Genomic DNA, 15,309 nt, shown 5'->3' with positions numbered 1-15,309 from the left:
TTCCAAGATCTTCCTCCCAGCCCCTGCCTCCCGTAAACACCAGTGTTACAGGTATTCCCAGCACCTGAAGTTCTTCCAATTAGCAGAATCTGAACATTCTGAAGGGCATGTGCAAACACCTTCTGCTAGGAAGGGAAGAGTCTCTTTTGCTAATGGCCAGTCTTGGGCACTGATAAATTGATGTCCAGTGGAAATCAAATCAGAGCCCAGACAGAATCTGCTAAACCCCCAATCTGAACAAAACTACGACTTTGCATTTATTTAGGAAATAGTTGCTGATACATCTAATCCTGGCTTCGCAACTGTGAAAAGTCTAGAATCACAAATATAATTTGTTCCAACCACTAAGCTCATCAGAAGAGTTTCCTGTTTAAACATACTCATTTCCTTAACACATTCCTTCATCTGCAGCACTATCACACTGGTTGATTACTATAAGGAATGCTTTTAAACAGACTGGTTTATTCAATTATTCAGGAAAAGTAACCCAAACTCTAACAAGGAGGCTGTACATGGAAAGTGAGCAGAGACAACAGCACGGATTGTCCTGATCCCTGTGTTAATGCTCAAACTCATTTGTCCAGCCACAGATCAGGATCAGGATCTGTTCTGATAAATATATCAGAATATATTTTTTCTCAGTTTCCCAAACTGCTGAAGGCAGACAAACACATGGCAAAAACACAATACACAAACCCACAGCAGCCAAACGAATCCTGACCTCACTGGTGTTTCTGTGTGCACAATTCAGCGTAGCCCAGAAGTCAACTGGGAATACCTAGAGTCAAACTGGGAGGATCTCCAGAGTGAAGCTCTTAACGTGCTTCCACTAGACCTGGGCAGGCGAGGTAGGCACGGAATAACACCCCAGGCTCTGCCAGGAGTGACTGTGTGGTCATCTGCCTGACTAGAAGTTTCAACGTCATGCATTTTATTTTACTACACAGACATCTAACCCAAGGGCAGCAGAAAAAAAACAAAGAGCAAGAACGAGCACCCCCAAGTATAACCATTTTAATTCCTACTCATAGTAATGAGTACTATACAACCTCAACTAGTTGGTTTATAAAGTTTAAGCTCCTTAGTGATTTTTACTTAGAAAATGAGAGCTTAGGTAAAAAAATAGAAAAGATGCTCACACCTAAATTTGCTTTTTCAAATATTGTTTCTAAAAGAAAAATGAACGAAAAAGATCTTTACTGAGCTGCTATCTCTGAAAAAGTGAATATTCTTTGCAAGCTGAAGTAACTCCCACCAAATACAAATTACACACAAACATCTGAAATGAGAAACTTCAGTAATTTTGTTAGACAATACATAATTGCCAACAAATGTTTTGTGGTTGCAAGGCCTTTTCCTCACCCTACCACACTGTGTGCTTCCACAACACGGCCTGTCTGCAGTGCTTTCTTTGCAACCACACATTCTGGCACTTCCTTAACATTCCTTATTCCTTATAATGTAAGGCAGAAATCTCCTAATGTGGGACTTTGACAGAATTCACCTTAATGCACAGGCAGCTGGTACATACGGAGCTGAAGTCCCTCCAGTTATACCCAACCCACCTCCCAACATAGGTTTTCATTTCTCCACAAGCAAATAACTTCTCAAACATTGTTTGATAAAATGATGAGTTGGCTGGTATTTTCCCTGTATCTGATGAATCCCAGATCTGTGGGACACAAACACATTGATTATGATTTATGGGAGCTTTCATATTTCAAGTTCTAGAACAAAATGATGCTACAATCAGCAAGTCCTACATCTCATTTGAGGCTGGATCCACAGCAGATTGAAGGAACAGCCGTACACATACAGGCAGACGCTGAAAAAATTTATTTTGGGTATGGATTCTTGTTGCAGCTAAGCTGAAGTACTGCCACCCTCTTTCACTGTTCTGCCCTCAACCCAATCCAGCTCTAAGGCCATATGGGCTATAAGTAAGAAAAAGAAAAAAAAAAAAGTAAAAATTTGAGCTACAGTGAATGATAACAAAAAGCCAGAAAAAAGGATTATTTGCTTCTATCTTCATAATATCACAAAACCCAGCTATTAGTATCTTTTCAGTGTCCATAAATAGCAAATCCTACATGAGGCAGATTTTTGTCAGACATCACTGGCATTTTGCTAAACACTGAACAAAAACTCCCTGCTAGTTGAGGGATGAGGCCCAACTGGATTCACCAGGTGTTGGAATTCTCTTCAAGTTCTTAAAGGGATGTACACAGAGATAATCAAATAGAAATGTCTTGACCTTTAAAAGGTAACAACAGACACAGAAGATTAAGAGCTGCTCCTTTCTTCACTGAATTCCAAAACACAGACATCCACTACAAGGCACAAGCTTCCACACAGGAAACCAACAAAAATCCACAGAAGCTTAAAACCTTTGTGTCCTGTGGAGCACTGCTGGGGAAACAACACCTTGAGAAAGAAGAAAGGTCATAATAAAGCAGTCAGAAAGTGATAGAAGGATATGATGACTATTTGGAGGCTTTAATTATTCAGTCACACATTTCAACTTGGTCCCCTGAATTCTGTGTTGCAGAACTGCACAGGAAAATCACACACTCTATTTTACTGCACATCACGGTGGGGCAACAGTTGGACTCCATTAACTCTGAGGTCTTTTCCAGCCTAACAATTCTATCATCTTTGAATCTGAGTCTGTAATCATCACGTCAGGAAAACTCAGGTGAATGCACCAAGTTTATGTTTCCTCGGGAGCTATAAACCTTGTGCCAAGAAACTGTCAAATCCTTTGATACTTACTCCAAGGTAAACACAGGGTTCTTAATAACCACATGACTGTCATGCAATCAAGAGAGACTGATATGTTTTCCCTCCCATTTGCATACAGGTATAACAAAGTCTGTCTTTCAGTAACAGAAGTGGGTGATCCATCTGTAACTCAGCTGTAGGAAATGTCATCAGGCATCTCTTCTTCAGTCGAAGAGATGCCTTCGCCCGTCTTCAATGAAAGCACATTTCAGAAGAACACCTTATTCTTTTCAAAAAACCAAACTAACCCAAGGAAAAAAATTCTCCCCAACAGCGTTGTAACTAGCAAACGGAAAAGTCACTTCATTATTTCAAGATTGGCAGAGCTTAATTTAGGTTTAAAGGAAGGATAGGGAGGTAGAACACAGGACAATGTTCAATGCTAATTTTATAAAGGTCTATTTGCTTCATAAATGTGCATTTATAATTTTAAGGGAAGCTTATTTTTGCACAAGAACACCTGGAAGAAAATCAATTTAATTTATTTTTAAATTATTTTTCTTAATGTACAGGTTGCCATCATACTTTTGTTCTTCACCAGGTGTTCCTTGCCAAAGCAACATAGAATAACAAGACTTCTATTTGACCACAAGGAAGATATTAATTTAAAAGACAACCAATAAAAGCCCCAACCACCTAAGTGGTTGAGTTTGAAACTCTGCTTTGATGGGAAAGGAAGTTGAGGACCTAGCAATCCCAGTTTTCTTGGCTCAGAACCTTCTGTTTCCTCACAGTGATAAAGGTAACAGGATAGTACATTTAGTCCTTTTTTCTGCAAGCCTTTAAGTACATCGCCATCATTCTTATGGTGGAAGCCAGAGTCAGCAAAATAAGACTGGATGTCCTCACTCCTCACCAAATTGTTTCATTAGAAACAGCTAAAGGTGAGAAGTGTAAGGGTGCTCTCAGCTAAGACTAGATACCTGGCTTATCCTCCTGTGTTCCAGAAGGCAAGAAAGGAAACAGTGGAGGGAGGGACAGCAGAATAACAGTGATGGAAAATGAGTATGATGGGGGAGTGGGAATGAGAGCAAAAGAGAAGGCACATTCCAGATGACAACCACTGCCAATTGTACTGCTCCACTGCTACAACACTGCTTTCTAACATGGCTGCTAATATTTTAGTTCAGTTAAACAAGAGCCTCTTAACAGCTTCTTATTACCTTCAAAATAGAGGGGAGAAAAAAAATCTCTGATCATCCAGCACATCAGACACGACAAGAAAAAGAAAACGGGTCCATTTGTTTTACCCTCCCAATGTAAAAACGTTCTGAGGACTCTTGGTGCCCAATGTGAGGCCTGAGGGCATTGAGAGGAAAGGTTGGAAAAGTAGTAACAGTTCCTGGGTAACCTGTTTTTTGTGTGCTGAATACAGAAGCCTCACTCTGCAGCACCATGTGTTCTGGCCTAGCGCGGTTCGGCTGGCACACGGCTGTGGCTCCAGGAAGGGGAAAAGACCAGCTGGCAGGATGGAGGAAGAGCAATCTGGGCTGCTCAAGAACGGCAGGACACTGCCACTCGGGTAGAGAAGTCACCTGTAGAAGTCTGCCATGTAGATGCCCATGTCCCCAAGAGTCACAGTAATGAGGAGCACCTATAATAATGCCACCCATAAGTGGGCACGAGACCGAGGGGTGGATCTAACCATGGACAGCATTTCTCAGGTTATCCATGACTGTGAGACGTGTGCTGCAATCAAGCAGGCCAAGCGAGTGAAGCCCCTATGGTATGGCAGGCAGTGGTCCAAATACAAGTATGGGGAAGCCTGGCAAATTGACTACATCACCCTTCCCCAAACCTGCCCAGGCAAGCGCTACGTGCTGACCACTGGATGGTTGGAAACCTACCCTGTGCCTCACGCTGCTGCCAGGAACACCATCCTGGGCCTGGAAAAGCGAGTCCTGTGGAGACATGGCACCCCTGAGAGAATCGAGTCAGACAATGGGACCCATTTCAAGAACAGCCTGGGCTAGGGAACATGGCATCGAGTGGGTGCACCATACTCCTTATAATGGAGCCGCTGCTGGAAGGTTGAGTGGTGCAATGGACTGCTTAAAACCACCTTGAAGGCACTGGGCAGGGAGACTTTCAGAAATTGGGAGCTGCACTGAGCAAAGACCACCTGGTCAGTTAATGCCAGGGGCTCCACTAACCCAGCTGGACCTGCCCAATCTGAACCCTTGTGAACCACAGAGATAAGGTCCCTGTGGTACACATGAGAGGCATCCTGGGAAAAGTGTTTGGATTAATTCTGCCTCAAGCAAAGACAAACCCATCTGTGGGGCTGTCTTTGCTCAGGGACCAGGTTGCACCTGGATGGAGAGACATGATGCATCCCTCAAGGGGACCTTGTTTTAGGGCGAACCGCCTGTCACACTGTGCCTGTATCCAGATCTAGATGTAGATATGTATATAACTGGGGTAATGCATATACATATGTAGTTTAAAAGTTTAGGTTTGATGTAACATGTTGGTATGGGGAAAATTTCAGGGTGGATGTATTTGAGGGCAGGATTTTTTTTTCCCTCTCAGGGAATTTTCTCCCATCTGCTGCCTAAGAGACAATAACGACCTGTATTTAAGAGAGACAAAAGATGAGTCAAGGAGGAGGGGGAAAGGTGCAGCTGAAGGGCTTTCCCTTAGGAAGGGCTGAGATTTTGGCTGGGGCATGGGGGCTGGGCTCAGCTCCTGAAGGACATGGGCCAGGTGCCCAGACCTGCACCAGGTGTTAACGTGTGAGAACAAGTTTTGAAAACTTACTCAGACCCCATGGGCATTTGGCAAGCCCCAGGTACCATCGCACAATTAGCAGTTTCTGTTGGAGAGCCCAGAAATTAAGCAAGAAGGATGCTGCAGGTCAAGTTTCAGACTGCCATCTGTCTCCCCAGTCACAACAGTTCTTCCCACTGACAACCTCAGACCATATTTATTTCCAAGTATTTCCAAGACTTCCATAACAAAAAATTACCGTTTTAAGACCAGAAAAAACACACCTCTGAAATACCGTGGTTTATCACAAGAAAACCAGGTGCAAGTGTGTGTGGGTGTCTCTTCCTCACACAATTTCACACAAAGAAATTTAATACCACATCAATACTATTGGTGTAACAAAAGGATCTACATTTTTCACCTCTGACCATTACCTTGAGGTTTTATAAGAAAGGTGTTCTCACAAAAAAAAAGTATTCTTTTCTCAATTTATTTTTTGAAAGCCCAATCAAACTAACTATAAAAAGTATTTGCTGAAGTATTGCTGGAATATATGCAGCAGCCAAAGATGTCAGACATTAAATACCTTTACTTTTTTCAGGAAATACTTCATAGCTGGTATCTTCTTCCACTCAGGAATTACCTGCAGTACCAGAAAGCTTCCTTGTCATAAATACAACTTCTTCCTTTCTTAAAAGGGAAACAACAAACTGGGCTAAAAATCACACAAAAGTCAGCTTTCGGTCTAGGCAGACGTAAACATTTGAAGGGGAGCCAGAGCAGCCAGCCCACTGACCACTTCATGTAAACTGCATCCTTGGCCACTAACGCTCAGCCAGACTCAGAAGAAACCTATGAGCAACGTGGCAGGAAGCGGAGAATCCTCCTCCCCAAGCCAACTGAGCAATAACTGGGGTTATAATTAAGATATCAAGCTACATGAAATATTTTTCTATCTCCAAACCAATCCTACAGCCGGTTTGATAGAAGCCATTGAGAACAGTGTTCCCCACCTGTCAATCGGTGCAGTAATAGAATGCATTTGAACTAGCAAAAAATCTCTTCAGCCTCTTTCCTCTAGATAATCTCTGGAGTTTCAGCTTAGTTCACAGCATCATTAAGGTTGGAAAAGACCTCCAAGTTCACCAAGCCCAAAGTAAAACCAATCTACAAACGCCTAGCAAACAGAAGAAAGCCCAAATCCATATACTTAATGTTTCGAGCTGCAGAAATTCAGACCTAGAAAATGTTGCACCATTCACATGCTGGTCAAATACCACCTCAAAGATGGTACAACTGTACTTTTCTTCCCACAGTTTTTATCTGATTTTTACTGAACACAAATTCTGTGTTGTGCATCCAAATGGCCCAGACTACCTGGATGCAGATAGCAACTAACGCCAAAAAAATCCGAAAAAAGAAACAAACGTAGTCACATGTTCTTGTAAGTCCCTGAAGTGCTGGCTGAGGCTCTGCCGCCACCACCACCAGTCCTAGAAGACAAAGCCAACACGAGCTGACACCAGGTCCTCCTTGCTACATGAACACACCACACAATTTTATCTTTGACTGCTTCCATGTATCTTGTCCTTAGATGATCAAGGAACAAGTGAAGCATCTTCCTGCACAGATAACCCAGAAGAAGCAAAAAAGACCCAATTCCAAAGTGGCGTAAAAGTACATTTAGGTACATAAACATATCTACATATATATGATGCAGTATCAGAGAACAAGTACAGGCTGTAAAATGCACACTGATGCCTTTCTTACAGAATCTGCACTGCAGCTAAGAATTTTTTAAAGAACTGTTTATAACCTTAGTTCTCTTTCAGAGCAGGGGAGGAAAAACCACACCAATCCCCCAAAACAAACAATCAAACAAACACCAAACCACCAGTTTTATAGTTACTAATAAACAACCTGAAGTACTGGAGCTTCACAGCATCCCCATCATACTCTGACACAGCTCCTGCCACTCTGACTAGGGAACTCTGCGCCTTTCCATTACATCAGAAGCTGCAGCATCTTAGAGTGTTAAGATAAGCAAGCCTAGTCCACAGATCCATCAGCTGAACCTCAGCTTAGGCGCCAGGCACGGTCTCAAAACTGTCCTTATCTCCCCAAAAGGTTGTGGCACACCTCTTAGTTTTCTTTGCAAGATTCACAAGGTTTTTTCAATAAGAAAGAAATCAGTGTTGCTATAACAAAGCAACACAGTAGCATCATAGTAGGGTCACTTTTTATCCCAAACTAGTATTTTTCTAATAAGTGAAGAATACAAACAAGGTCAAGCAAGAGATCAGGATCTTGTAAAGCTGAAGGATTCCTAACAGTGCACATGACTGGAATTGCAGCATGAACTGGCATTCCATCCCCATCCAAAATTCTTCTCAGCTGAATGCTCTACTCAGGACTTTGAGTTGTCTTTAGGCAGTACCAATGTGCTCACGTCTCCATTCCTCTCTACATCTCAAAACAAACACTTTTCCCAACTTTTGCTATGATCATCTGAAGCAAAACCAAAGGAGATTAATCATCTTCCTGGCTTATTTTTTACAGGTGAAAGTAATGTAATCAAAGAAAAGAGACATTATTCCTGCCTCATCACAACACATACAATATTTAAATTAACAAAGCACACAAAGAAGAAAGGAACTTGCTCTCATGTTTCTCCTTTTCTCTTTCTCCCTTCACACTTCCTCCCAGATGATGGGAACATCCGCCCAAGTACTGACCTTCTCTAACCTGAGGCATACCCAGCATAAGAAATCTTAGATTGCCATTCCTTCCTCTCCAAGTAAGCGAGTTCTAAGCATTAATGATGGAGGGCTCCATTAAAAGCTGCCCATACAAACATCGAGCAATGGCAGGATATGAGCACATTACCAGATGTTGAAGAACTACTGGCAAACGTTTTCCAGTTTAGGAAAGACAGAAATGCTGACAGAAAGACATCCAAGCTCATAAACTAAGTCTTCAGAGTGATCAAGAAATTCAAGCTCACGTTACCACTTCAGCCAATCACTCCATTAACCAGCAGCTACATGGCTGAATACACACCCCACATCAGACCCCCGGCCCCAGTGCAATCACCTCGGGCGTCTCACACGTTGAACATACTGCAGATCCACCTATAAAAAACACTTTATCAGTTAAACAAACACACGGGCAGGACCTACAGGGCGGAGGAGCCAGGCGCAGGATATCCCTGCACGTGTCAGCAGGCACACAGAAGAGGCACTGCACCAGCACGGCCACAGGCACACAGTCCTGTGCACGCAGGAACTCATCCTGCACACGCAACAGGGCACGCAGGAACTGCCTCTGCCTGTGCCAGCAGACGTGCAGCAACAGGTCACACCTGGACACAGTCACCCATCCTACACCTTTCCCCTGCCTCTGCACCAAAGCCTCCACGCCGGAGATGATGGCAGAGGACCTGTGAATAACTTCTGAAACCGTGACCTGATCCAGGCAGCGCACTGAGGTGAGACAGCCCCTGCTCTGCCCACCTGAACCTGCTGATCTGAACACTGCAACCTCTGAGGAGCACACTGAATGCTCCTAATCCCAGCACCACAGATGGTGCTAGCAGGTTCTTAGCTCTTCTACTCAAGGGTGCAGCTTGACAGTGTAACTGGGGAAAAGGCAATGAGCAGCTGCTCCCAGCACACGCTGCCTCGGTCACCCCCACCCCAGCACGCCCTCCTGTACCGAGTGCTTGCTTACACCTGCCTGGCTGCAGCACAGGCCACGCCAGAGAATCAGTGTGCAAAAAATCCCTCCCCAGCTCCTTAACAGAGATACCACGCCTGACACCCACAGGGATCACACACGGGCTGTTATCCCCATACACTGACCTGGAGGTGGAAGGGATGTCTCCTTCTGGAGGCTGAAAATCCACGAAATGGTTACAGTGACCCTGTGCCTGGCACTGCATATTGTCACCTCCGGGCCCATTAATGAGCAAGGCTGGAGCCGCTCTGCTCTGGAGACAGCCAAGGAGAGCTGGGGGTGCTCAGCCTGGAGAAAGGAGACCTTAGGGCTCCTTCCTGTGCTTAAAAGGGCTCCAAGAGAGCTGGAGGGACTTCGGACAAGGGCCTGGAGTGACAGGAGAAGGGGAATGGCTTCCCACTGACAAGAGGACAGGGTTAGATGGGATACTGGGGAAAACCTCTTCGCTGTGAGGGTGGAGAGGCCATGCACAGTCCGCCCTGAGAAGCTGTGGCTGCCCCATCCCGGGGAGTGCTCAAGGCCAGGTTGGACAGGACTTGGAGCAGCCTGGGATTGTGGAAGGTGTCCCTGCCCAGGGCCGGGGGCTGGATTTGGATGAGCTGTAAGATTCCAACCCAAACGATTCTACGATTCTGTGGTGCTGTAAAAATGGAGCGAGCATCACCCTACTGCTGCCTGTATATACAGTGAAGCACAAAAAAGTTGGAAATCAATGACAGATACAGAGGGAGAGATTTCAGGTTTTAGTTACAGCTAGGAACGGATATGAAAACTAGAATAAAATCGTCTTTCCAGAGTATCCCACTGCACACTCACTGCCCGTTCGGAAGACCTCCTGAGGGGCCTCCCCCGGGTGCCGGCCGCAGGGGCCGCGGGCGGTCGGAGCAGCCGCGGGGACGGCGGGGCCGGCGCGGGCCCGCCCGAGCGCGGCTCCCGGTCGAGGCTCCGGCGGGAGAACGCTCCGGGGCCCGCGGAGCCCTCAGCGGCACCGCGGAGCCCTCAGCGGCACCGCGCCCGGCCGCCCGCACAGCCACCCGCGGCCTTCCCGCCGCGCCGCCGGCCCCGCCCGGCCCGCAGCGCGCCCGGCCCGGCCCGGCCGCACTCACCCTCCGACAGCTCCAGCTCCAGCTCGGCCAGGCTCTCGCGCACCTCGGGCGGCAGCGGCACGGCCTCCAGCGCGCAGCCCCCGCGCTCCGCCGCCATGGCGCGGCCGGGCCAGCAGCGAGCGGGCCCGCCGGAGCCACCGCCCAGCGCCGCCGCAGGTGGGGCCGGGGGCGGGCCGGGGGCGGGCGGCGGCGGGCCCGGGCCGGCAGCGGAGCAGCGAGGAGGCGGCGCCGGCCCCGCCGCCCCGCGCAGCCGCTGCCGCAGCCCGGGACGGGCCGTGCCCCGCTGGGGAGGGGCCGCAGCGCCCCGCCCGCCGCTGGGTGCAGCCGCTGCCCTGCGCTCGCCGCCTTCCCCTGTCCCACCTTTCTCGCTGCCTCGGCACCTGCTGTGCTGAGGCCCCTTTCCTTAAAACATAGAAACCGCCCTTTCCCTCCCCACTTCTTCCTCCCCAGCGAAAATAGGAACTGTGACCGAGCCCACGGGGCCCACCCAGCCCACTGCGTGTCCCAGGACACGGCATGGCATTTTCATGGCACAGAATTCCACAGTGAGAGCCTGGATGTGAAGTGGTGCCTGGGACTGCCTAAAATAAATAAATAAAAAATGTAGTAAGAGTGTATTTTCTAAAGCCAAGCAGCTCTCAAAGGGCAGCAGAGAGCAGCAGGAAGCGCTTGGGTTGGAGGCTGTGTTGAGGCTGCAGCTTTTCCCTGGTCAGCTGTAGGTTCCAGGGCGGGGAATGTTGTTCTGCAGCCTGATGTTCTGGCATTCCCGCAGCCTCCGAGGCCCGGCAAGGGCAAATCCAGGAGCTTGCCAGGGCCACCCAAACTGCTCTGCCAGTAGCAACTTTCCTAGAACGATAGGGAAATCTGGGGAACAGTCTTCTGCTGACAACTGCTTCTGTCCAAAACACTGCTCCTCTTTGGGATGATTGGGTTCATGTTGGGGCATCCGATTTCTCTGCTCACGTTACTGAGGTCAGCACATCACAGGAGAGTGCGTCCCATGTGGCTGCCCTGCCGAGGGCACAGACACAGCACAGCAGCACCAGGAAAACCACGCTGCTTAAAATGTCACCCCTGACACTGGGCAGAAACACTTCTGCTTGCACTGCCCTTCAGAGAGCTGCGGCTATCAGGGAGCTGATGGGAACGCAGCCACAGGGAACACAGTTCCTGTAGCTCAGATCCTACTGGGCTGGATTCCTTTGATGCCCTAAGTTTCAGCTTTCATATTTTCCAGATTCTGTACTGCATTAGGACACAACTCTGAACTTCATATAAAGTGTTAGCAAGTTCTCCTCACAGCTTAGTCAGACAAAACAATCCTTTTCCAGCCCAAGAACCAAGGACACCACTGCAGCTTCAGACCCAAAAAGGTACAAACAGCAGCAAACTGAGCAGAGCAGTCTGGGAGGACGGGACTTCAGAACCTGAAGCTGTCATTGGACCATTAACCCCCACATGTAAATGGACTAAAACTTACACAAGTGTGAAAGCTTGTGAGCTGTTGTCCATCTTGGGTGGAGCCACGGCCAGGCTCTTGTACTGCCCAAGGTGCATCCTTTGAAGGCCTTTCAATAAATCTCTACTTTAATTCTTTAACACTGCCAGCCTCTGTTCTAGGCAGCCTCCCAAGGCATCATTCCTTTCTGAAGAGGAGGCTGCAGCATGTGCCCAACCCCATGTCCCCGCTGTGTTCCTGGGAACAGAACTGCCCAAGGAGACTCTTGGGGCCGTGTGGGGAGGCGAGGCAGGGAAGCACAGGGTGCCACAGAAAAGGTCCTCTGAATACAAAGCCCTGCCAAGGCTTGGGAAGACCCCTGCATAGTCTGGGACATGAAAAGCCCCTGCAGATTGAATTTAAAATGTGCCAAGGCAAAGCCAAATTCCCTTGAAACAGAACCGATCTCTATGATGTGCCAACTGTCCTTTAAAGGAATTGTCCACCTAGAAGTGCAAGATTTTAAAACCAGGCATTCATTTGGAGATGCAGTGTCAGTACTGAGTGGGTAACCCTGAGCACAGGCCTTTAGGCCTCCCAGCCCTCCTGCTTGCCCTCAGCATGGAGCATCAGCTGTGAGGCTGCTGCTACAGATTTGATTTAGTGCCCGGTCTGAACTCTGCTCTAGAAACGCACTGCTCCCAAAAGGGGCTCAGCTAAGCAAAAAGGGCACCAGCACCACTCAGACTGTGCAGTCTGACAATGCTGCATGGAGTGTTAGGACTCTTAGAATCTCATCTTTAAAAGAAATACAACGCAGTCACTGAGCCAGCTCAGACTTAGTCCAGGTTGGTTTGGGACTCTGGACAAGTTAAGTTACTTTTGCCAAGCTTTTACAATAAATCAAGCATTGTTTGTTCACAGCTCTCTTAAATTTACGCCCAGTCAGTTCAAGGGCTCTCCTATAGCTGTCAGGTGGCAATAAATCTGTACCTGTGCCAAGATCTATCTCTACCACATTTTTTTTCCAGAGAACCGAATGGTGATCTACCTGGCAGATAAATATGAGTTTACCAAGACTAAAGCAGTTAAATAAGTAATCAAACAACCTCATGAATGCCAATATATAATCCTCAATAATCAGTTGAGAAAAGTCTTTTAATAGGCTACAGCAGAACAATTTGGCTCTAGAAGAGATTTTTCTCATGCTTCAAAGTTAAACACCACCTCTGTTTTGAAGAGATTTCACATTTCCAGAGGTTTAAAATATTCTGGCATTATAATTCTTCCTATGCCTTTTGTAAAGAAATATAGAATTATCACAGAATGGTCTTTATTCAGTGTGATGCTTGAACCTCTCTCGTTTCTGCACTGAGACATTTTGCCTGGAAATGGGTGTACCACTAGGGCACATCTTTCTTCTTTGACCAGCAACTTCAGACACATTTGGAACTGCCCCCCTGAAGGCAGCTCCAGCACAAGATACCAGACAGAGGCAGGATCAATTACATTAGACGTAGAGTTCACATGTTTTGTTGGATAGTTTTACCAAAAATTCATAGTTAAACAAAATTATGGGCCTTTTGGACTAGAAGATTTAAGTGTCCACAATAAATAAGACAGACTGAGGGAGAACTTACATACTGAAAAAACAGAAGAGCAAACCCTAAATTCACAGAAGGCTACAGGTATCTTTGGTTTTTTGAGAGTATTTGAGCTATTCGATTGGAATGATCCAACAGAAATATTAAAACCCAAACAATTTTAGCAACAGCAAAAGAAATAGGTATGGCAGAAATAAACAACCACAGAATGTAAGAATTCACTAATAAAATGCCATTTTAATAATTTTTTTACAAGGAATCCACCTATACACTATAGAAAAATAAACACCACAGAGACTTTTTGAAGCTTACAATACAGTGATGCAGGCACACTTCAGCTGTTGACTTAATTTCACATGAGAATGTAAAATATTGTTCTTAGTGAAAAGTAAGTCCCTCAATGTACTAAAATATAATAAAAGGAGTCATATAAAAATCTGCTGTAAAAGCACTGTCCTTTTTTCAGTTGCACAGGAGATTGCAGTGCCTCTGTTGAGTGAGGACCAACTCAGAGGAAGCAGGAACTTGCAGGACAGATTTCATAAGCATTCCCATCACTTCTTTAGGTTTCTCTGATGAGGTGAACCCAGCACTTGCCCTAAATTTAAAAAAAACAGATCAATATTAGAAAACTGCTTGTGTTATGAAGCAACAGTGTACAATTAGCAGCATGTTATATCCTCAAAACACTTCATACGAGCTACACTGAAAGCAATTCCAATTTTCATGAGCCACCTAGGAGCAATCTCAAGCAGGATTTGAAAGCCTAAAACTCTGCCCAAGCAAACCTTCCTACCCTGGGAGCAGTGCTCCATCTCAGCCTGCTTTACCCCCCTGACAGCTCCCTTCTGCCATTCCTGCACTGGTTCTTCAGGACATCTGCTCAGCAAGGTCTGGCCACTGAGTGGATGTCCTGAAGTTCAGGAGGCACTGGGAAATCTCTTGGCTGACAGTGCTGTTCTGAAGATTGCAGCACCATTCTGTAATGCCTGGCCATTGTCGTCCTGGTGACAGGGAAATGACAAATTCTGTGCACTTTTCACAGAAGTGTCCCAGCTGTGGGGTACTTATTCCACACCTGGAGTGAAGCAAAACTTGTTACTTCCATAAAGGCTGACAGATTTCAAGTCTAAAATCTGTTTATCCATCTGTATCAGCCATGCAGCTGCACTATTTGGGAAAAAAACCCAAAACAAACAAACCCAATAAGTCATAGAAATAAAGTTTCTAGGTAAAGTCCTGCTGAGAACAATGTCAAAGTTCCCAAATTCCTCAGGATTTCAGGATGACGTGATGACAGTCTGTGAGTTCCTCCTTAGAACAAGGTTCTTCTCTGCTACAACAAACATGTAATGAGGAGGTAATTAGACTAATTAAACTATTTAGTCTAATTGGATCTAGAAACTGGATCTAGAAATTAGAAATTTGGTCTAGAAATTAGGTGGAACTGTTTTAAATAGCAAAGCTAAGTGCCATTACAATCCTTTATGTGCTCTTTGATAAAGCTTAGAACTAGATGGCTGTATTTACCAGCCTCCAAATCTTTTTTAAAAATCTGTGTTGAACATAAGGGAGTGATAAATAAGGGAAGCATTACAGTTTGTGCTGCAGAGAAAGCCCTGCTCAGCTATTACAACAGCTATGTTTGACTTAAAAGCAAATTAACTCCATGCACAGCTTCATTCAAATTGCAACACTTGCTTGTTTAGACTTGGAAACACAATGGAGGCAGAAATCACATGAAATTATTCAGTCTTATCTCTTTTATTATGGACTTAGAGAAACGCCACACTCGGAGTGGTTTTAGATAGGATTCAGAACGGTTTCCTTTCAGAGACTGACTTGGTTGTTACCCCCCAGTAATGACAATTATTCCTTAAAAGGATGCTCTTTATTGGCAATGGGTACAAAGAACCTCTGAAAAGCAGCCCAGGAG

At 46.0% G+C, this 15,309-nt stretch overlaps 2 protein-coding genes across 11 annotated transcripts in view; both read right to left on the bottom strand.

The window, feature by feature from the left end:
- DIP2A (disco interacting protein 2 homolog A) overlaps window positions 1-10,502 on the bottom strand; it is a 79,925-nt gene extending 69,423 nt beyond the window's left edge. For 3 of the 4 annotated variants that reach the window (XM_063400189.1, XM_063400190.1, XM_063400191.1), the window contains exon 1: window positions 10,332-10,498. In XM_063400189.1, the coding sequence (XP_063256259.1) occupies window positions 10,332-10,428 (97 nt within the window). In that variant the 5' untranslated portion in view covers window positions 10,429-10,498. Of the gene's footprint in view, window positions 1-10,331 lie in introns of all 4 variants that reach the window. The other variant, XM_063400193.1, reaches the window with a different exon arrangement.
- A 3,088-nt stretch (window positions 10,503-13,590) lies between these two features.
- PCNT (pericentrin) overlaps window positions 13,591-15,309 on the bottom strand; it is a 71,660-nt gene continuing 69,941 nt past the window's right edge. For all 7 annotated transcript variants that reach the window (XM_063400181.1, XM_063400182.1, XM_063400183.1 and 4 more), the window contains one exon: window positions 13,591-13,971. In XM_063400181.1, the coding sequence (XP_063256251.1) occupies window positions 13,928-13,971 (44 nt within the window). In that variant the 3' untranslated portion in view covers window positions 13,591-13,927. The remainder of the gene's footprint in view (window positions 13,972-15,309) is intronic.

Source organism: Prinia subflava, chromosome 6 (assembly GCF_021018805.1).
Source record: "Prinia subflava isolate CZ2003 ecotype Zambia chromosome 6, Cam_Psub_1.2, whole genome shotgun sequence".
In the NCBI taxonomy this organism is placed as follows: Eukaryota; Metazoa; Chordata; class Aves; order Passeriformes; family Cisticolidae; genus Prinia; species Prinia subflava.
Note: the sequence above shows the minus strand (reverse complement) of the source record. Positions and strands in the feature narration are given on the sequence as shown.